This window comes from Epinephelus lanceolatus, chromosome 8 (genome assembly GCF_041903045.1).
Source record: "Epinephelus lanceolatus isolate andai-2023 chromosome 8, ASM4190304v1, whole genome shotgun sequence".
Classification (NCBI taxonomy): domain Eukaryota; kingdom Metazoa; phylum Chordata; class Actinopteri; order Perciformes; family Serranidae; genus Epinephelus; species Epinephelus lanceolatus.
This window is the reverse complement of record NC_135741.1, coordinates 29,921,821-29,944,982: the sequence shown is the minus strand read 5'-3', so window position 1 is coordinate 29,944,982 and position 23,162 is coordinate 29,921,821. Positions and strand designations below refer to the sequence as shown.

At 39.6% G+C, this 23,162-nt stretch overlaps 2 protein-coding genes across 2 annotated transcripts; one reads left to right on the top strand and one right to left on the bottom strand.

Moving 5' to 3' along the window:
* The first annotated feature begins 244 nt into the window (after positions 1–244).
* Positions 245–14,655, top strand: LOC117257713 (protein-glutamine gamma-glutamyltransferase 2-like). Its single transcript, XM_033627993.2, has 15 exons — positions 245–372; positions 772–957; positions 1,111–1,344; positions 3,134–3,252; positions 3,768–3,896; positions 5,339–5,507; positions 6,034–6,166; positions 6,271–6,374; positions 7,562–7,650; positions 7,977–8,130; positions 8,426–8,514; positions 10,995–11,178; positions 11,325–11,485; positions 12,713–12,849; positions 14,005–14,655. Exons 1-15 carry the CDS (start codon positions 363–365, stop codon positions 14,150–14,152), a joined length of 2,046 nt encoding a protein of 681 aa, XP_033483884.1. The 5' UTR covers positions 245–362; the 3' UTR covers positions 14,153–14,655.
* A 2,958-nt stretch (positions 14,656–17,613) lies between these two features.
* On the bottom strand, positions 17,614–21,939 carry LOC117258116 (kelch-like protein 10). The gene is made up of 4 exons (XM_033628620.2): positions 21,520–21,939; positions 20,182–20,799; positions 19,563–19,712; positions 17,614–18,315 (listed from the first exon to the last, which is right to left on the bottom strand). Exons 1-4 carry the CDS (start codon positions 21,937–21,939, stop codon positions 17,968–17,970), a joined length of 1,536 nt encoding a protein of 511 aa, XP_033484511.1. The 3' UTR covers positions 17,614–17,967.
* Between the last annotated feature and the right edge of the window lie 1,223 nt (positions 21,940–23,162).

Genomic DNA, 23,162 nt, shown 5'->3' with positions numbered 1-23,162 from the left:
ACACACATACACACACATAAACTTAAAAAAAAGAAAAAAAAGCAATTTGCTGACTTATAACCAACTTTAGAAACAGGAATTTATGGATTTTTTAAAAAATGGAATAATTTTTTTTTTTTTTTACAATAGCTGTGATGACTAGGTTTAAATTGAAGAATAAAGAGGAAGGGGTGTTGGAAGTCTAAAAACAGAATTACTGATGCAAGGAATAGGCAGATGGGGGCGTGAAGATCAGGTTTCACATGCTCCAAATATCCCATAGGGGGCCACTACACTGCAGGATCATTAAGCAGTAAGCACAGGCTGCAGCTGAAGTGTTACTTACCACACAGGAGTCGAGGGACAAGAACTTCACTGCAGACATGAGTCAAGGTAAGAAGGAAGAAAACTACTTTTGTTTCATATTGTAGGACAGACGTTCAAATATTGCTGGTAGAGTTTATCTACAATTGAAGATGCGTTTCTCTCTGTGTTACATCACAGAGTCAAACTATTTTAAATAAGTATCAGATTCAAGTGTGAAATGTGATGAGCTGGAATGGTGAATGACATGAGATATGTTTGATCTGGAGCAGAGAGTGACACTGTATTTGTTGGGGAATGTCTTACTGATGATTTCTTGTGATTTATCATGTGTAGAAACTTTAAGAGGGTGATCATATTTAGATGAAGACATCAAGTTATTAAATCAAATGTTCAGTTTCAGTCTATTGATGTGTGTTGAATTTTTAATTCATGTGACAAGTGATCTGTATTTTAATCTCTACACAGTTTTGGACATTGAACACTGTGATCTTAACATTAAGAGCAACAGCAGCAGCCATCATACACATCTATATGAAGAGGAGCGCTTGATTGTAAGGAGGGGACAGCCCTTCAATATCACTTTACATCTGAAACCTGGCAGCAAAAAGTTCACACCAGGCGAAACAAGCTTTGCACTCATTGTTGAAACTGGTAAGCTTCTTGTTCCTCATTGATTACTTTAACATGTTTATACGTGTGTGAGAAATAAATATTTGGAGGGTGTGTGTGTGTGTGCTTGCGTGAGGATTTGTATTTGTCTTATCTGAATTTAAATTTAATAGGCATGTATCTCTGTCTCTCCAGGTCCGTTACCCAGAAAAGAGTCAGACACTAAGATTACTTTTGGTCTGGGTGACTCCACTTTGGATAGTGACTGGAGTGCATCTGCCACAAATGATCCCTCTGGATACACAGTGTCTGTATCTATCAGTTCCTCATCCAATGCCCCCATAGGGGTCTACTCTCTGACTCTGGAGCAGGAGGGGCAGACGACCAGTTTAGGACAGTTCACCCTGCTTTTTAATGCTTGGTGCTCCCGTGAGTACATTTTGTTTTACAATTTATGTTTTTTGCTCCACATGCAGCTTGTGTTTATACCATTTGCACATCTATACATTAATTTAGAAAATGAAAATATATACAGTACAGGCCAAAAGTTTGGACACACCTTCTCATTCAATGCGTTTTCTTTATTTTCATGACTATTTACATTGTAGATTCTCACTGAAGGCATCAAAACTATGAATGAACACATGTGGAGTTATGTACTTAACAAAAAAAGGTGAAATAACTGAAAACATGTTTTATATTCTAGTTTCTTCAAAATAGCCACCCTTTGCTCTGATTACTGCTTTGCTCACTCTTGGCATTCTCTCCATGAGCTTCAAGAGGTAGTCACCTGAAATGGTTTTCCAACAGTCTTGAAGGAGTTCCCAGAGGTGTTTAGCACTTGTTGGCCCCTTTGCCTTCACTCTGCGGTCCAGCTCACCCCAAACCATCTGGATTGGGTTCAGGTCCGGTGACTGTGGAGGCCAGGTCATCTGCCGCAGCACTCCATCACTCTCCTTCTTGGTCAAATAGCCCTTACACAGCCTGGAGGTGTGTTTGGGGTCATTGTCCTGTTGAAAAATAAATGATCGTCCAACTAAACGCAAACCGGATGGGATGGCATGTCGCTGCAGGATGCTGTGGTAGCCATGCTGGTTCAGTGTGCCTTCAATTTTGAATAAATCCCTAACAGTGTCACCAGCAAAACACCCCCACACCATCACACCTCCTCCTCCATGCTTCACAGTGGGAACCAGGCATGTGGAATCCATCCGTTCACCTTTTCTGCGTCTCACAAAGACACGGCGGTTGGAACCAAAGATCTCAAATTTGGACTCATCAGACCAAAGCACAGATTTCCACTGGTCTAATGTCCATTCCTTGTGTTTCTTGGCCCAAACAAATCTCTTCTGCTTGTTGCCTCTCCTTAGCAGTGGTTTCCTAGCAGCTATTTGACCATGAAGGCCTGATTCACGCAGTCTCCTCTTAACAGTTGTTCTAGAGATGGGTCTGCTGCTAGAACTCTGTGTGGCATTCATCTGGTCTCTGATCTGAGCTGCTGTTAACTTGCGATTTCTGAGGCTGGTGACTCGGATGAACTTATCCTCAGAAGCAGAGGTGACTCTTGGTCTTCCTTTCCTGGGTCGGTCCTCATGTGTGCCAGTTTGGTTGTAGCGCTTGATGGTTTTTGCGACTCCACTTGGGGACACATTTAAAGTTTTTGCAATTTTCCGGACTGACTGACCTTCATTTCTTAAAGTAATGATGGCCACTGGTTTTTCTTTAGTTAGCTGATTGGTTCTTGCCATAATATGAATTTTAACAGTTGTCCAATAGGGCTGTCGGCTGTGTATTAACCTGACTTCTGCACAACACAACTGATGGTCCCAACCCCATTGATAAAGCAAGAAATTCCACTAATTAACCCTGATAAGGCACACCTGTGAAGTGGAAACCATTTCAGGTGACTACCTCTTGAAGCTCATGGAGAGAATGCCAAGAGTGTGCAAAGCAGTAATCAGAGCAAAGGGTGGCTATTTTGAAGAAACTAGAATATAAAACATGTTTTCAGTTATTTCACCTTTTTTTGTTAAGTACATAACTCCACATGTGTTCATTCATAGTTTTGATGCCTTCAGTGAGAATCTACAATGTAAATAGTCATGAAAATAAAGAAAACGCATTGAATGAGAAGGTGTGTCCAAACTTTTGGCCTGTACTGTATATGAATGCAGTCATGATCTAAATGTGTTGGTGCTCTGTCTGTACTGACTCACAGGAGATGCTGTTTACATGCGCAGTGAGACGAAGAAGCAGGAGTATGTTTTAGCACAACATGGGCAGGTCTACAGAGGAACATATAAACGCATCAAAGGGAAGCCCTGGAACTTTGGACAGGTACACGAAATGTCAAATGTTACTCTTTTAATAGATCAATCAAATAAACTGTACACAGAAAAATGCGTAATCTCTAAATGCTTCTTCAGAAAAGAATAGAATAGAATAGAATTCAGCAATAAGCATGCCACTATTTTAATATCCAATTACACTTATCAATCATATTTTATTCCAGTGAAAGAGGTACTGCACACTTAAACATGTTATTTGAGTCATAAACTAAATCATATGACTGTGCACTTCAATGCTGGTGTTGAAATTGGCATTTCGTGGCCAGTGCTGGCACTAGAGATGATTAGTTGAGACTTATCCATACCATGGAATTTAGGAGTGTTTATATCCTCTAATCAGCTTCTGCCACATCCGACCCGCCTCTCAGGCTCTTGGCCACTTTTTGGCACTTATCTAAACCATGCATTGGGTGGAGCCTAATGCCAAATAAAAATGACACAGAAAGCTGACACCTTACATGCTGCTCCACTAATCTCCTTTATTCTCTGTCTGTCTATCTATAGTTTGAACGAGGAATCTTGGATATCTGTCTAAAGCTTCTGGACGAAAACCCCAAATTTGTCTCTGATGCCGACAAGGACTGCTCAGCCAGGAGAGACCCCGTCTATGTGACCAGGGTGCTGAGTGCTATGGTGGGTTTGTGTCCAGGCTTTAGTGAGACCCTGTGAATGCCATTTAACCAGACTGTGAATAGCCTTTATTTTAGCAGGCAGAGATTACCCTAGTGCACCAGAAAACCCTCTCTCTGATCCTTTATATGCTGGACCAGGGGACCCCTCTCATTCTTTTGAAACTTTCTTGTCTCCCAAGGCAACTTTTGTGAGAGAAAGCTGCAGCAAAGAAAGGAAGTTTTAAACATAATGTGCAGCTCTGGTTCCAAGCAGGAGAGCAGAGTTATAGATGAATTACAGTGTGTCCATATGTTTCTCCTGCTGCAAGTCAAAATAGCTATATGAGAAATCCAGGGCTATTTCTACTGGTCCAGTAGCTGTCACTAAACAATAAATCAGTACAGAGCTTGTTCCAAGATGACAGGATCATGCACTATATTTAGGTTTTATGACACACTGAGAATGCACTCGTGCAAAGCAAACATTACAAACATGTGGAAATTATTCACTTTCTCTCCTTAACTGTATGCACTGCTTATAAACTCTTCTGATCTGATCTACCAATATTAATTTACAGCCCTTAAGTCTGCTCAGCATAGACAGAACAGGTCCATCAGGGAAATAGATTTTCCAGAAGATTTTTTATTGTCAAAACTTTGGTATTTGTGGTGCTACACAGACTTCCGTTAGTGTACTGAGTTGTTTTTTTCTGGAGGTATTTGTATTATGACATTTCTTGATCTTAACTATAATGCTGATGGATGTCTGGAGAAATCCACTGTAAAAAATGAGGAATCCCTAAAGAGATCTTAAGGCATGTAGGAATGCTTTCAAAAAGAAAAGTCCTGTGTGTGTCTATATTGATCTGCTGCACTTAACTTCACATTTGCGCTTTAGTTTTTCCAGGCTTCTGTGAGCTTCATGAGGTCTGATTATGTCAGATTTACTTTTCCCAAATAAGCTGTCAAAATAGTACACATCCTTTAGGAGAATTTTCCCATGAAAGACCTGCAGACACTTGAGGTTTAGAAAAGCAAATGGAAAAAGCTTTAAAGGAATACTATGCAAGATTGTCAGATAATGTTCATAAACATGCTTGCCGGCAAAAGTGAAAGTAAAAGCCAACCCCATCTTCACCCTTGTTTGGCATTTTGTTCTGCTATATATCAGTTCTTTACAGCGTTGACCTCACCTGAGCGTTGTGGGGGTACAAGCCCATAAACATCCCAAACACAGAGAATAAGAAGGAGATAAGAAAAAACAGACAGGTCTGCAGAAAAATACACTGCCACACAGTTCTAGTGGGTCAGAAGTCACGACTGAGAGGGATTAGTTCTTTATGAGTCTAGACATTGTTTTTTAGGAAAATCCTTCATACTGTATCTTTGAGGAAATCTTGTACATGTTGATTTACAATGTTTATCTGTTTGTACATCTTGTCTCCCCTCTGTCTGTGCCCACAGATCAACAGTAATGATGATGATGGCGTGCTGGTGGGAAATTGGGGAGAGGTTACAGATGGGGTTCATCCAGGAACATGGATTGGCAGTGCGGACATTCTGTACCAGTGGGCGGAGAGTGGGCCTGTCCGCTATGGCCAGTGTTGGGTCTTTGCTGCTCTCGCATGCACAGGTTGGAGCATAGTGCGAAGTGCATGAAAGTCTTGGTTTGACTCTCTGTAGATTCATTTGCTGTTAAACTGAAAGGTTTTATCTACACATGCTGATGTGCACAGAGTTATTGTGTTTTACATAGATGATAGTCACATGTCGTGTTGACATTTTGCTATTTTAACAGAAAGATAGAAAGTTAATTTGAACTTTTAAATAAACCAGCTGCATGCCATCACTCATCCTGAGGCAATATAGAAACAATTAATTGAACAGATACAGCACCAACAGCGCTGCCGCTGCTGCATTTCTCTCCTAAAACACACCATCTGTCTCATCCCAGTCACTTCCTCCAGTCCACCTTCACTGCCTCACAATCTTTATCAAAACCCTAAATTAAGGATCTAATCTCATGGCTTTGAAGCCCGCTCCACCACGTGACATTTCTGTGTAATGTTTTTATTGTGAGTCTTTGATGACAGTTGCTATCTCCAGCATGTACTTTAGTTAGCCAGTATGATGTAGTGTGGCTCTTTTTCCTCCTCCAGTGTCCCGTGCCCTGGGCATTCCATGTCGAGTGGTTACTAACTTTGGATCGGCTCACGATACTGACGCCAACCTGATCATAGAAAACCTGTATGATGAAGACGGTGTGAGAATTCCTGGAGGAGATTCGATATGGTGAGTGTGTGGTTATGGTTATGTTCTATTATACTACTATATTATTTTACAAATTGAAACAACAATGATAATGGTATTGTCCTTTATATGACTATTTTAACCAGGAACTTCCACGTTTGGGTGGACAGCTGGATGGCTCGCCCTGATCTTGGGTCAGAGTTTGATGGTTGGCAAGCCAGCGACCCAACCCCACAGGAAACAAGTGATGGTAAACTCTGAATTTAATGTTTAAAGTTGAACACTTTATTAAGAGTCCACCTACAGATAGTTTGTAGCGCAAGTGTAATATTTCAACAGCTTATTATTTGAGATTCAACTATTCAGCTGTTTTGTTTTATTCTGTAAATGTTTCACAGATTAAATACATATGTCAGAATTTATGAACACACCTATAGATTCTCAGAATTATTTAGTTAAACTATTTACTTAACCTATGCAGTATAGGTTGAGAGAAATGTTCAGGTTAAACTAAAATAATCTAAGAATAATTTCCCTGCAGCCTTAGCAGAGCAGTTACAGAACAAAGAGAATAATGCAAACACTTAATGAGAACTGACTCTAACTGCAGCAAAACTGCTACAAAGATGGGTCACTGTCAGCTGCAAACTAAGTCACAATATTTAACCACGGTGGTTGGTTTCAGTTTCGGACAATGGTAACAGATTTGGTGTAAAGTGTTATGACCAAACTTGTGACAGCTTGTGTTTGGCATGTTCACATGACCCATCTTGAGACTGTTGTCCATGACACTGTAAAAAAAAACAAAAAACAGGTCACCACAAATGTAACGATTTTGTTTTAAGTAATGCACCTGACACAGATGATGTGGCACCGCAGCCTGTAAAATATACCATGGTTTTCAGGGGAAGTTACTTTACAGGGAGGGGGGCTGACTGACTGTGAGCACTTCCACGTGGGTTACACAACCAAACACCACAATACCGCCAACTAAAGTAGGGCATAGAGTAGTCTGTAGAGTGACCTACCATATTATACAGCACATTGGCACAAATAGCAAAACAGCCTCGACACATACAAATGTATGAGCATTAAACTGAAATACAGAGCACACCAAGCTGCGTATAAGGGATGGAGTCCCCATCAACAAAGGTTGAAGTTATCCATGACATGCAGATATAATTTATCTGTTCAATTAAGACATCAAATGCAAGGGTACAGAGAAATAGAAAATACAAGGCAAAAATAGTACATTGTTAACATTTTAAAGACCCCACCAAAATTTTACAAAATTGCGTCACCAAAATACTTAGCATTACTGGCTTGTTTTAATCTGTTTTGCTTCTTGAATGATTTGCATGGCTTAAATCTAGGCATTGTGTGTCTGACTCCTGCTGAAATGAACCCTGTCCGTCTCTGGATGTGTTATGCTTTCAGGTGTTTTCTGTTGTGGGCCGTGCCCTGTGAAGGCCATCAGGGAAGGAGAGCTGACCAAGGAGTATGATGCTCCCTTTATTTTCGCTGAGGTGAGTGTTTGTTGAGCCTTTCAGTAACATTTTAAAGAGAAACACACAGAAATTGCACATTGAGTACATTTACGTTGTAATCTATTGACTACTGGTTTTACTTGGGGTCCAAGTTAGAGTTTTTACTTAACGAGCCAAGCTGACCCACCTAACAGAGGCAGCTTAATTTTGCGCTCTGATGCATATTTTTAGACACAGTGCGTTTGAACATATGTGTATATAAGGTTGAATAAAGTGCTTGTCAGAAATTGCAAGACTGTTTAATCATTGTAATGTCTTTATAATCAGCATTAGTTCATGTCATCTCATGTTGTGTGTGGAGTCAGGTCAATGCAGATGTTGTGGAATTGGTGAAGTTGACAAATGGAGAATTTGTCAGGTTCAGTGGATCAACTAAATCTGTTGGACGAAACATCAGCACCAAAACTGTGGGCTCAGATGAAAGACACGACATCACACACCAGTACAAGTATCCAGAAGGTACAGAGTCACATGGCCACACTCACACACGGCTCCATTTGCATCTTTAACATTTCAATTAAAACACTGTCCATTGAAATAAATTAGTGATTTGGAGTCAGTGTGCTGCTGTTACATTACGCTCCTTTTACTGTAACCACAGACACACGTACTGTATCTCACTCAATTAAAAGATGTGGGCTTGTTGCATGGATCCATGTCTATCAAATCTATATGATGATAGTTATGAAGGAGACCACCTGTACTCAACATGTGTGCATGGACATGACTTTTCTGTTATTCTGATGGTTTTCAGGCTCAGAGGAGGAGAGGCGGGTATATGAGAAGGCTAAACATCACAATAAGCTACAGCAGCGAGGGGAAGAGCCAGGGCTTCATATCAAGGTGTTCTTTGTACTCTTCATACAGGTGGTAGATACACATCATAGAAAAGATCTTAAACTCTACAGTAACGCATTTGCAAAATTAAACTTCTCCTGTGTGCCATACATGTCAGAGAACTAAAGTGGCTGAGGCAAAATGCAAATGGCCCTATCTAGAGCCAGTGTTTGGTTTGTCCACTCTGGGCTACTGTAGAAAAACATGGCAAACTCTGTTGGAGAGGACCTGCTGTATGTAGATATAAATAACTCTTTCTAAGGCAACAAAAACCCAACCATTCTTATTTTCAGATGATTATAGATATATATATAATGGATGCCTCTTAATCCTACTCACTGGACCTTTAAAACTTTACATACGAGGTGATTCAGTTCAGTCTATGACTGACATGCAGATTTGTGGGTTAAAAGAACAGAAACATTATTTATCATGTCAAAGGGAACTGTGAAATAATGCCAATATATGCATACTGGGCAAGAAAGAGGAACAACGGTCACAGGTTGAAAATAACCCAGACAGGTATGACAGGCATACAGTATACATGTGGTTGTTAAATACTGCTAACTGGCATATAACCTGATATGAAAATAAGTTTCTTTAAGTAGTAAATAGATGAATGGATGGATGATTAAATGGAAACCTAGTCAATCCTTAATTAATTGTTCAGTCTATGCTGCATTTGCTTTGAAATTAATTTGACCATAATAATTTTTCTCTAATATTCTGTTCCACATATCACAGAATCAATCTTTTCAACATACTTAAGAACTACCTCCGTATACTTATATACAGTACAGGCCAAAAGTTTGGACACACCTTCTCATTCAATGCGTTTTCTTTATTTTCATGACTATTTACATTGTAGATTCTCACTGAAGGCATCAAAACTATGAATGAACACATGTGGAGTTATGTACTTAACAAAAAAAGGTGAAATAACTGAAAACATGTTTTATATTCTAGTTTCTTCAAAATAGCCACCCTTTGCTCTGATTACTGCTTTGCACACTCTTGGCATTCTCTCCATGAGCTTCAAGAGGTAGTCACCTGAAATGGTTTTCCAACAGTCTTGAAGGAGTTCCCAGAGGTGTTTAGCACTTGTTGGCCCCTTTGCCTTCACTCTGCGGTCCAGCTCACCCCAAACCATCTGGATTGGGTTCAGGTCCGGTGACTGTGGAGGCCAGGTCATCTGCCGCAGCACTCCATCACTCTCCTTCTTGGTCAAATAGCCCTTACACAGCCTGGAGGTGTGTTTGGGGTCATTGTCCTGTTGAAAAATAAATGATCGTCCAACTAAACGCAAACCGGATGGGATGGCATGTCGCTGCAGGATGCTGTGGTAGCCATGCTGGTTCAGTGTGCCTTCAATTTTGAATAAATCCCCAACAGTGTCACCAGCAAAACACCCCCACACCATCACACCTCCTCCTCCATGCTTCACAGTGAGAACCAGGCATGTGGAATCCATCCGTTCACCTTTTCTGCGTCTCACAAAGACACGGCGGTTGGAACCAAAGATCTCAAATTTGGACTCATCAGACCAAAGCACAGATTTCCACTGGTCTAATGTCCATTCCTTGTGTTTCTTGGTCCAAACAAATCTCTTCTGCTTGTTGCCTCTCCTTAGCAGTGGTTTCCTAGCAGCTATTTGACCATGAAGGCCTGATTCGCGCAGTCTCCTCTTAACAGTTGTTCTAGAGATGGGTCTGCTGCTAGAACTCTGTGTGGCATTCATCTGGTCTCTGATCTGAGCTGCTGTTAACTTGCGATTTCTGAGGCTGGTGACTCAGATGAACTTATCCTCAGAAGCAGAGGTGACTCTTGGTCTTCCTTTCCTGGGTCGGTCCTCATGTGTGCCAGTTTGGTTGTAGCGCTTGATGGTTTTTGCGACTCCACTTGGGGACACATTTAAAGTTTTTGCAATTTTCCGGACTGACTGACCTTCATTTCTTAAAGTAATGATGGCCACTGGTTTTTCTTTAGTTAGCTGATTGGTTCTTGCCATAATATGAATTTTAACAGTTGTCCAATAGGGCTGTCGGCTGTGTATTAACCTGACTTCTGCACAACACAACTGATGGTCCCAACCCCATTGATAAAGCAAGAAATTCCACTAATTAACCCTGATAAGGCACACCTGTGAAGTGGAAACCATTTCAGGTGACTACCTCTTGAAGCTCATGGAGAGAATGCCAAGAGTGTGCAAAGCAGTAATCAGAGCAAAGGGTGGCTATTTTGAAGAAACTAGAATATAAAACATGTTTTCAGTTATTTCACCTTTTTTTGTTAAGTACATAACTCCACATGTGTTCATTCATAGTTTTGATGCCTTCAGTGAGAATCTACAATGTAAATAGTCATGAAAATAAAGAAAACGCATTGAATGAGAAGGTGTGTCCAAACTTTTGGCCTGTACTGTATATTCATTGATATTATTGTATAGTCCATGAACTAAGCAAATCATCTCATAATTCTAATTTAAGATCAAACTGGCTGATAACATGATTGTGGGCGCGGACTTTGAGGTGCACGCTATCCTCACCAACAACTGCTTCGATACGAGGACCTGCACCTTCCTGTTCTTGGCCAAAGCTGTCACCTACAATGGAAAAGAGGGAGACTGCTGCGGAATCACTTCAGACAAAGTGGAGGTGCCCTCTGGTGGAGGTCAGCTCTGATCTTAGTGAAAAACACTTTGCACGACACCAAGAATTATCTGACCATCTGTCACAGATCCCATTCTTGTGCTGAAATTGCATAGAAATTGTATTAGTATCCAAATAAATATGTACACAATGTATGTGTTTTTTCAGAAAAGCGCCTGTCTCTCAGACTTGAGTACGACCGTTATGGACCAGCGATCACCTCTGACAGGTTGATCCAGCTGTCGGCCATCACCATCGACAAGCAGATTACAAACTACCATAAGGCTGAGAAGACCATTGTGCTGGATGAGCCAGACTTAGAGATCAAGGTAAGGGCAATGGGCAGGTGAAAGAAATTAAAATCAGAATCTGGTTCATTGCCAAGTAGGTTTTCACAAACAAAGAATTAGCTTTGGTGTTTTAGTCCATAGACAAAGATACATAAATATACAATAGAAATAATTTTAACAAAAATATTTAAAAGATACTATTTGAAAATATGCACAGTATAACTGTTCGAAATTAAAGAAATAAAATGTATTGATGAGAAATAAAATGCTCTATAGTGTTATATTTTAGAAAAACCCATTGTGAACAAATAAATTATTTTACATCCTGGCCAAAACAGAACTTGACATGAAACAAAAACATGGTGCATGGTGGGTTTATATTACTACTTCTCTGTCTGTTTATCTGCTCTTGTTGAGTCTGTTGTGTCCTTCTGTTTCTCAGTCATATTTGGACCACTGCAACTCCAGTTGGCATTTTGTAAAAGTAATTTATTAATATTATTATTATTATTTTAAGGTCTGTGAGGGGGTTTTATATTTGCCAGGTGGAGGCTTACGTAGTATGTATGCTATTGGGTCTAGTGATGTGGGCAGCCCAGAGGCCCAAATACTATTTTGTTGCTTCACTAAAGGTTTGTGGGGTTTTTTTAGGTGATAAGTGCTCCTATCAGGGGAGGGGATGACTCTGTCTGCTGCAAAGATGGAGTTTCTAATACAATACTTTTTGCCTTTTACTGGGTATCTGGTTACATTTTGTATTTTGTAAACCACTGTAAACTTTAGTCCTGTCCTTTGTGTTAAATCATTCTTATTTGGCTTTGACCATGAACCACTGAAACGTATTACATGACATAACAAAATAACTGAAATACTCAAACTTAAAGGTATACTGTGCAGGATTGTCGGTTACTCTTTGTAAACACGCTTTCCAGCAGAAGTGAAAGTAAAAGCCAACCCCATATTCTCTCTCTTTTGGCATTTCGCCTACTATATCTGTGGTTTTTTTTGGCACTGTGTCTCTTGAATGCCTGGTGCTTTCAGTCTGGCAGCTGGTCACTCCCTTTTTATAAAGCTCTGACCTTACCTGAGCTCTGGGGATAAGCCTTGATCACAGAACTGTTTGGGCTAAACTAAAAATGACTGTATTTCTTGCCATTGTTTATTGTCCACTCAGGCAGAGGTATCATATGATGTAATTTTAATCATGTAGAATATTATACCACCTTCTAAATGATGAAACCTTTTTATCTAAACACGTCTCTGCAGCTAGTGGGAGAGGTCACAGTGAACCAGCCTGTGACGGCAGAGATGACCATGTTGAACCCTTTACCAGAGCCACTGAAGGACTGCAGCTTTACCATAGAGGGGATCGGCCTCACGGACGGCAAACCTGTAACAGTGAAGTATGTCAACTCAATCAATTTATGCATCAAATACCGGGGTGCAAAGTAACTAAGTACATTTACTCAAGTACTGTGCTTAAGCATAAATTTGGAACATTATGCATACTGAGTACTTTGAGCGCTTTTACTTTTAGTATTTTAACTAATTTTGATGCTAATACTTTTGTACTTTTACTTGAGTAAGATTTTGAATGCAGGATTTTTACTTTACATTTTTTATAGTGTGATATTACTACTTTTACACTGGTAAAACATCTGAGTGTTTCATCAACCACTGATTGATTATTTGTTTTGACATTTCTATCACCCAATTCCCATTACAGTTTATTTAGTTAATGGTACAAGATGATGTTAGTGCAAAGTCTGTACAAAACTCAAACGTGCCCAAAATCATAGTTAACTTTTCCCAATAGCCGTCACATTCCTATTGATTCCTATTTAAGTAATAAAAAAGCAAAGTTAGTTACAGTTCTGAGATGCCATTCTGTGGTTTGTGTTGCTAATCCATAGTCACAGCTACAGAATGAATTTCTTAAAAGTTAATATGACATTTATACTATGGTGGAAATTTTGTCTTCTTCATGCATATGCTTCCATAGTTTCATTCTTCCTATGTGTTTGCAAGTGTGTGACCTTTGCATTCCCCTTTTGTAAACATCTGACATCATCAAGAGATTTGCACTGACTATAATCTCGCCTTCAGAGACAGTCCATTGACTGTCTAACAGATACAGATGATTACCTAACATGTTATATACTAGAGTGCAACAGGTATGTTCTTCTGATGTAATCAAGAGAACATAATTAAGGCAGGAAAGCCCAAGAGAGCTACAATTGATTTCTCATCATCTTGTCGTCTGAGTGTAGCTATAAAGACGCCCTGTATTCACTGTTCTGGACACAAACTCTGGGCTCTGAGCCTAAGGTTGCGCCTTCTCTATAGAGAATAAACACCCGTGCATGAAGCTATTCAGTCTTGTTTGCTGACTCCCAAGCAGATCGGCTAAAAATTGCCACGACAATACAATGGATGTCAATGCCACACTTACTCTTTTTCCTGAGCTGTAGATATAAGTATAAAGATAAGCAGAAAACAGAAACCTCATCTCAGATATTTTGGCTCATGATGTTGTATATGGTGTACTATTCTTGCAGGATTGGAACTGTGGGCCCCAAACAGGAAGCCAAGGGCACCATCGAGTTCAGTCCCAACTTTGCCGGCCCCACTGTGCTGCTGGTGAACTTTGACAGTGACAAACTGAAGGAAATCAAGAGTTTCATCAATGTTGTTGTGAAAGAATGAGCCAGAACAGAAATCTAACATGAGTGACAGCTTTTTTATTTTGTTGGTTAGTTGGACTGATTTAGGTGGAGATTACAGGGTTGCCCGTTGGGGCTTTATTTTTTCATCCACTGATTATTTTTCATCTATATATTAAACTAGAATGTACTATGTTATTATCCTGTTTATGGTTATACTTTTTGCTTGATTAATTTCATTAAAAACACAATGATCCACATCCTCTAACCATTATGTACAGTACCTCTATTATTAGCTGCAGTAAAATAAGATAATGACATAAACAAATTAACTTTACATATATGATTAATATGGTGTATACATTTTGATATTGTACCATTTAAATGTGACTATAAGGCCACTTGCTGCCAAAGCTGAGTAAAGCAATTGTTTGTTTGTTTGTTTGTTTGTTGTCTACCGCTTTTTAGGAAACACATTGTTATTCATAAGGAAAAAAATTGCTAACTATAAATAAAATGTTTGAAAAATAAAAATGTGTTATTTGCTGTCTTGTGGTGTGTTTGTGTATCAGGCGAAGTAAAAAATATACTCAGCAGAGAGACATCACCATCTGCTGGACTTTTTGTGTCACATAATCCCTGACAGTATATTGATGAGCAGCTGATATTACTGACATTTGATTAAATTAGATAAGAAGATTAGAAATCATACTTTTTATGGTGAGCAAAGTTAGACATTTTGTAACACTCATTTTCAGGTAAAAATGTGGCTACTGTACAGCAGGGGTCACCATGATGATGTTTCTAAATACCTTCAATGACTGCAGTTGCCATTCATAACTGTTGGTAATGGTGCCATCTACATATTTTCTTCATGAGATATGTTAAAAACAGATCAATTAAAAAATGCAAGTGGACTACATTTAAAGAAATTAAAGCAAAAATGTCAGTAAAACATGCGGTCTGTACTGAGATAAGATGAATAGAAACCTGTTCACATAGTTCACATAAAGTAATTAAACAGTAATTTATTTTATTTATTTTTTTACTCTTGCACAGAGGCAGAAGAGGGTGGTGACCTCTGGGGCTTCAGCACTGAATCTTCTAGGTTTTTAAAATACCTTCAACTTTGTGTCACTTTTTGTTAATTAGGGGCCGGGCAGCCTAAGCTGCCAGGACCCTATTGTTATCCTGCATCTTCTTCTTCTTCTTCTTCTTCTTCTTCTTCTTCTTCTTCTTCTTCTTCCGAGGAAATAATACTTCCCATGCGCGAAAAATCACCAAACTTTGCACAAAGGTCCAGTCCCATGCCAGATTGCTTCAGCTGCAAACCCAGGCCAATAGTCCTGATGGTGGCGCTACAGCAAGCCTCTAAAGTTCAAAATTTTGAAAATTCAAAACAAATCAACCACACGTGCTACAGATTTGCAACTTTCACCAAAATGTAGCCCCAATACTGAAGAAACTTTTGTACATTTACACCTATTGCAAATTATGAAGTCCATCACTCTGGTTTTTTTTTTTTTTTTTTCAAAAAATGCAAAACTTCTTAAACCTACCTCCTCCCACATTTTTTGCTCAATTGACACCAAACTTGCTACAGAGCATCTTCAGACTGTCCTATCCACACAGATTTTTGATTTATCGAAAATTGAGCCTATAGTGCATCAAAATGTTTGACTGTAAACGGTATTGTAAACATATACTTGCAAATGCCATGCCCATGCCAGATGTCTTCAACTGAAAACACAAGACAATAGTCCTGATGGTGGCGCTACAGCAAGCCTCTAAATTTCAAAACTTTGAAAATTCATAACAAATCAACCATATGTGCTACAGCTTTGGAACTTTCACTTTGAAATTTGCTTTTCCATGGCATGGATGGCTACTGTCTGGCACCCTGATGCTTGGCTTAGTCAATTTGTGAAGCCACACATGAACTGTCACTTGCCAATTATCTCAGTGAGATAGAAGACGGACCTCAGTCTCAGAAGTTGTGAGTTCAACCCTCAGCTAAGGCAGAACGGACATTCTAATGTGAAAGTCCTATGTTCAGGCATCATGCTATGTCGATTAGAGATTACCAAGGTTAAAATAGTTATGATCCAGGCAGTTTTGTGGCTATCCAATCTATCTATCTATCTATCCAATAGCTACTTTTACATTTTAAAAAATGTTTTCATCTTTGTCACCATGGATAATGTTTCGCTTTACGCTGGATCAGGCCAGTTTGTTCATAATTGCTAGCAGTTAATGTTATTCTTACTTTCTTGTTCTTGAGTTTTTTCTTTCCTTTGTATATTATGAGTCTGATCACTTCAGCCACTCATCCACAGTTTGAAGGGCATGCCATAATTATATGATGTAACTTCTATGTTGTGATATGCTTTGTTTTAGCATGTGTGTTGCTCAGAATTGCCTAATTTTGCCTAAAATTGGCCAGCCCCGACCATTGCTGCGCAGCGGCTATAATCTTATTATATTATTTCCAAAACAAATCTGAAATAATTTAATGATGATATCATCTATAACTGTGGACTTCGTTATTAGAATCAAGGGGGGGGGGGGGCAGCTACAAATAGGCTACAATGTTCTGCTGATATGCCTGTGTGATTTGCCTGTATGAATATGTGCATATTCATCTTTGCCATGCAGGAAGCTATAGTCTACAAGTGCATGAAGCTAGATGGAGCAGTATAGTCGCTGTGCATAGACCTCAATAAATAGCCCAGATCATACATCTGTCAATATTCTCTCTCTCAAGTTGTATCTGTATTTGTCAGCTGATGAGTATCAAGAATTTGCAATACAGACATGCTAGAGATGTGTTTGAGGTAGTTTAGAAACAGTGGTACCATTACATAATTTTTGTCAGAGAACATTATGACAATTTCATTTCTCAACTATAAAAAGTCCTGTTCAATGCATATTTTGGTCACAATTTTTTAATCACCAAATTTAATGGATCCTTGTCAAAATGTTTATGGGTACGTGTCACATGAAGACAGTTCCGGCTGTTCTATTATCAGTTTGTTATTATCATTATTATTATTATTTTAAACTTTAAAATATCTACAATTATCCGCCTCAAAAATCCAGTACCAGTACCAATAACAACACTGTATATTCCAGCTGTATCTCCCACAAAACACTGCAATGGACATGGTCATAAGTCCAGACAATACACATGTGGGCTGGATGGACAAACTTCCAAGGGAAAGGCTTTGCAAAAGTCCTCCCAGGAGTTCCTGATACTGATAGTTTTCCTCGGTCAGTGCTTCTCCTCCGCTGTGAGAGCAGCAGCAACAGGTGACACACTGTGTCCCTTCTTTTTGCTTTACAGAAACCTCCCTTGAGATAAGTGGAAGTCATTGTTTGTTATTTTATTCATTTATTTGTATTTTAAGGGTATTTTGCTTTTGTAAGATAGTGGATAGGATATAAGGTGAAAGAGATGGCACGATATGCAACAAAGGTCCCAGGCCAGAATCAGACCAGGGGCATTATGATTATGTGATGAGCATTTTAAACCCTTTGGCCACTGGGATGGCCAAAATTAATATCTTTATTGCTTATATATTTACTTAGTTTTAGTTTAGTACTCTAGTTGAACTGAGTTAAGCAGATCAGTGGACTTGCGTCTCTGTATTTTGACAGTTTTTTTGTTGTTATATTCTGATTCTTTTCTCAGGAGAAATGTTTTTTTCCCTCTTTCACTGTTCAAAGGTCACGGGGCCAGTTAGTAGTCCCACAACATAAAGCTGACAAACTGAAAATCTGTTATTGGTGGAGTAACAGTAGCACTGTTGTAGTTTGATGCAAAGACATTTATTTAGCTAGCAGTCAGGTGGATCTTCATTACTCCACTTCATCATCCTCCACAGAGAATTGCAAGTTGTGATGAGGGGCAGCGTACTCGGCCAGGTTGGGGATACCATACACCACGCAGCAGCCCAGGCCGCTGCGGGAGATCCCCATGTCACAGACATCAGACCACTCACCGGTGTTGACATCATAGCGCTCAGCGTAAGGGATGGTGGTGAGGCCGTTGTAGCCCCCGACCACAAAGAGACTGTCATCGATCACTTCGATGCCAAAGTTAGTGCGGGTGCTGCTCATCATGGAGGGCACAGTGTGCCAGGTGTCAGTGTTGGCGTTGTAGGCCTCGGCAGTGCGCAGACGAGTGTTTCCACTGAAACCGCCAACCTTTAAGAGAAAAGTTAAAAATGTGATGTCATGTGATTTGTTTGCTTGGCTTTGTTTGTGAATAAATACTTTTGGAATTAATATTGCACAAGAGTGAATGAATCGTCAAGGACTGTGTCATTTGTCCCTTAATTTCCTGTGATTTAATGTAAATTGAGTCACATTATTTAACATAATTAATAATTATTATTCATTATTTCTGATAGCCATTTTGATACTTCGAGTGATGAGTTCCCAATAGATGGTGACCCACTGCGAGGCCTGGTCCCAACACTGGGGTATCAACAGGTTTTAGGATTTGCACAAATATTGTAATGTCTTTTCAAGAAGATGGTGGAAGGACTCAAAGAGGGAGGTTATATGGCACAGTCCAATAAGTCCAACCCCAGTAGGAAACTATGAAGAAAACCCTATTTTGATGTATAGGAGCACAACAGCACAAGCGACTACAGCAGTTCCACTTTTCCATATTTTGACATGATAATCGAAAGGACAGGGCACAGTAATTGGAGTATGCACAGCTGCATGTAAATGAGAAATTAGTGGAGTATTCATTTTCATTAGCTATGTGTACAGCTAAGTAGGAATATTGTCTTTTTTTGTAAAGGTCAAAAAACAGAATCTTTTGGAAATTCTGATAATATGTAGCTATTTACACTGAGAAATTTCCTGCCAGAAAATGATAAGAATTATCTGCACAAAGTTTTATTTAATGCAGCGTTGAGTCTCACATATAACTGAAGAAAACAAAACATGGAAACTGTCCATTGAAACCTAGACAAAAACAAATCCTTGTGAGTTTTCAAAGAAAAACTGCATCTATTCAGTGTGTTCTTGTATATAGGTCAGCAACTTACAATTATTTTCATTATTGATCAATCTACTGATTGTTTATTTTTCTTCAACTGATAGTTAAGTCTGTAAATGTCTTGGATGTGTTTTAAATGTCTTCTGTGTGTGTGTAAAGCTGGTGTTGAGCCCTGTCGAAGACAAATTTCTGTTGCCTTTTGGTTCCAGACAATAAACTTTTCTATTCTATTCTAAATATAAGAAAATTCTGCATAATGCCCATTACAATATCCTAAAGCACAAGTTGACATTCAGATGTTTGTTGCTGATTGTTGTTGATCCGACCAACACTCCAAAACCCCAAAATATTCAGGAAAACAAAGAAAAACAGCAAACCATCTCTACTGAGAGTAACTGTCTCTGTGTTTCTGTGTATCAGCAGTGTTCAATGTGCTTACCACATAGACACGGTCTGCATAGGCGATGACCCCAGCTCCACTGCGCCTTTCACCCATGTTAGCGATCAGTGTCCACTGGTTGGTCTCTGGGTTGTAACATTCAGCTGTTGACAGGCACTCATTCCCATTGAAACCACCGCAAATGTACACCTGGAGAAAATTAAAGAGGTAATATGTCATCTTTTGAAGACTTTCACTGAAGGCAAGTATGCAAAAACATTAACTGAATGTCTTGTACAAAATGGGTTTTCTAGACTTATATTCCACATCATTTGGGGAACGGACCAGCCAGTAGCCAGATTAGCCAGAGAAACAAAAGAGGCAATTCTGCATAATGTGATGCTAAATTTTGGATTGGTAATGCTGCCTTTTGCACCATCATTTGGTTCCCACCCTTTTCTATTTAAAGGACTCATTTTCTATCATAGAGTAAACTGACAACCAGTGACAGACATCATAGATAATTCATATTATATTCAATGCAATATCATAACAGAACGACTAATAAACTGTACAATAAGTAGTGAAACAATAACTGCAGGATCTTTGTGTAAAATGAGAGATTTGGATGAATTTTAAACAGATTATTTCCTGTGAGCTGCTCCTTAGCTCCACCCACCCTGCCACGGAGAGCTGTACATTTGGCGTCACTCCTCTGCTCGTGCATGGGTGCAATGAAAGTCCACTGGTTGGATTTGGGCTGATAGCACTCAGCAGTTTGGAGTCGTTCATGTCCATCATAACCTCCAATGGCGTATATGGACCCGTCCATCACAGTTACGCTTACAAAGCAGCGTCTTGAATGCATTGGTGACACCTTCTGCCAGGTCTGTGTGCCCAGGTCAAACCTGTGCACAGAGCTGAGACGCTCAACATTGTCAAAGCCACCAATAGCGTAAACCGATCCATCTAGGAAAACTGTGCCATGGTAGGTCCTGGGATCCTCCTCATTGTCTGTTACATTGACCCAGCAGTCAGCACGGACATCGTACGCCTCAATGCAATTGGTTGGGCCGCCGTTGCTCCATCCCCCAAAAGCCAACAGGATGGCAGGGGGCAGTCGTGGGCGGGCCAAAGGGTTACAGGTAATGGAGTCACAGACTCTATTTGTTCGGAGGTGAAGCATGGTCTCCAGGGTCATGAGGAGAATTGGTTGACAGTCTTCACTTGCTTTCACCAGTTCGTTGTTGCTCACGCTGTCTGTGATGTATTCTGGACTCATTAAAGCCAGCCTGACCTACACAGAGACATGCGGACATATGTTAGAATTAAATTGTCTAAAATAGAGCCCAACCAACACTTCAGCATGGCTGATAAATGTTGATGTTGGCCTACAAACATCCAGTATGTTCTTGGCTCTAATCTGAGAGAAAAGATTAGTTAGAGGGGAAAGATTATATGGAAATACATCATATTGTTATGTTCTTTACATTATTTATCTCAAGGCTGATTGACCTTTACACACAATATTTACTGTAATTCATGAATTTAAAGTAAAGGTTGTCGGTCCACACAACTTCATTGATGTTATAGGCGATGTCACCACCTTATACTTTTAATTCAGGTACAGACCTGTCTGGCTTCTCACCATATAATCTTTCTTACCTACCAAATTCTTCCAAAATGTCCCATAAGTAAAAAACATTTTAAGGAACTACACCTGACTGTCACATTCCTCATACTTCTATTAATAGATATTTCAGAATCCTACCATAACTGGATGTTGAAAGGGTTCCTACAGAGCTCTCATAGATATATCTACTTCTCTCTTTGTCCTAATTAACTCATTAATCGTTTTACATTTGTAAAGACAAGAACACCATTTATTGCTTGGTCTACAAAAGCATTTTGACTTTGTCCTGGCCTCTTGACTTAAAATCACCTGTTCTGGAATGTAAAAGATGTGAATCAAAAGTTGATGTCGTGGTGGATGAGTAAAGGTTCATCCCACACTTACTTTGGATAAAAGCAGGGGGATGTATTCTTTGCGTTCCTCAGTTGCGTAGGTGATCCAGCGAAGGATGGCTGAGAGCACCGTCTTCTCCTGCTTCACATTGAGTCGGTCATCCTCAATGATTTTGACAAGTTCCTGCGCAGAGAGCTGCAGGAACTCTTCTGAGGTGGCAGCAACCTCCTCAAAGCGATTCAGGAGGAAGAGGAACACCTTGTGTTTCATTTCAGGGGTGTAATAAAAGTCTGTGAACCACCACATGCCGATGCAGTTCTGTGGGGTCAGCTGCTTCTCCAGGAGGTCACAGCAGGCCTGTATAATGCCCTCGACAATGAACTGATCCGCAGCTTTGAACAGCTCCTTTACATTCTCTTGTGTCACAGGAACAGAGCCAGTGTAGGCAAACTCAATGATGAGCTTCATCATGTCAGGTGACACATTGGGAATATCAAAGACCCGACAGTCTTGGGTTGACCACTGGGTGAAGAGGTTTCTGTGGGGCAGGAAGGAGGTATATACAGGGTTAAAAAATAAAGTGGTTTATGTTTTCCATCATATTCACATTTCATAGAATAAGAATATAAATATTAATCCCATATTGCACTTTACAGAAGAGACGTGACTAACAGAAAACAAATGTAAGTGCATTACTGCTGCATCGAGCCACTGCACAGAAGGGATGGGATTTGAAATAAGGCTTTCTCTTTTCTGAGTAATACACAAAATGGACATCCAAATATTTATCAATGCAAACTGTCTGTTAGAGTCAAATTTTATTTACACATAAATATTGTAAATCCATTACTTACAATCACAAAGTCAACTCAATGGATAGTGCTGATGTTATTTAAAACAATGTGTAAATCAGCACATAAATGGCCCATCAAATTACATCACCATCATATTACAGTAATCTGTACACAAAAAGACTGACAGAAAAAATCAAATGAAAAAAATAAGCTCAGAAAAAAACAAAAACAATAAAAAAAACCTCATTTCATGTAAATTGCTTCATTAGCTCCAGTCAAACTGCCAAACTAGGAAGTGCCGATCAAATATAAACAAGATTCTGTTACTGCATTGTCTATTTCTCACTTCAGATGTTTTCAGAAACACATTTTAGTGTACTGTTTAGCTGTAGAAGGAGAAAGTTGATCCAGCTGGTGGGTGATGCGTGGTACTCCATTTAACTGTATTAAACATGGTGACTGGGTCACAGACTTTTTCATTTTACAGCTAAACAGTACACTAAATATGTCCCTGAAAACATTTGAGGTGAGAAATAGGCAATGCTGTAACGGAATCTTGATTCATATTTGATCAGTGCTGCCTAGTTTGACAGTTTTTATAAAAGTTACCAACTATAGCTTTAACTCTTTTTCACTGCTTAGCATGCTGCTGTTTTTCTGCTTATTTGAAGAGTATAAATCCAGAAGAATCCCCCTGTTAACACCCCATAACCAACTCACATGAAGTAGGGGCTGCAGTTGCAGAGGATGATCTTGTGCGCATGAAATTCAACACCGTCCACTCTGATCACCGCGTCACAAAGCTGTTGGTCCACACGGAGCTTATTATACAGAGACATCTTTTGTCTTCAGTATGAGGACTTGTGCTCTTTATATCTTAGGTGCAGATCTCTCTCACTG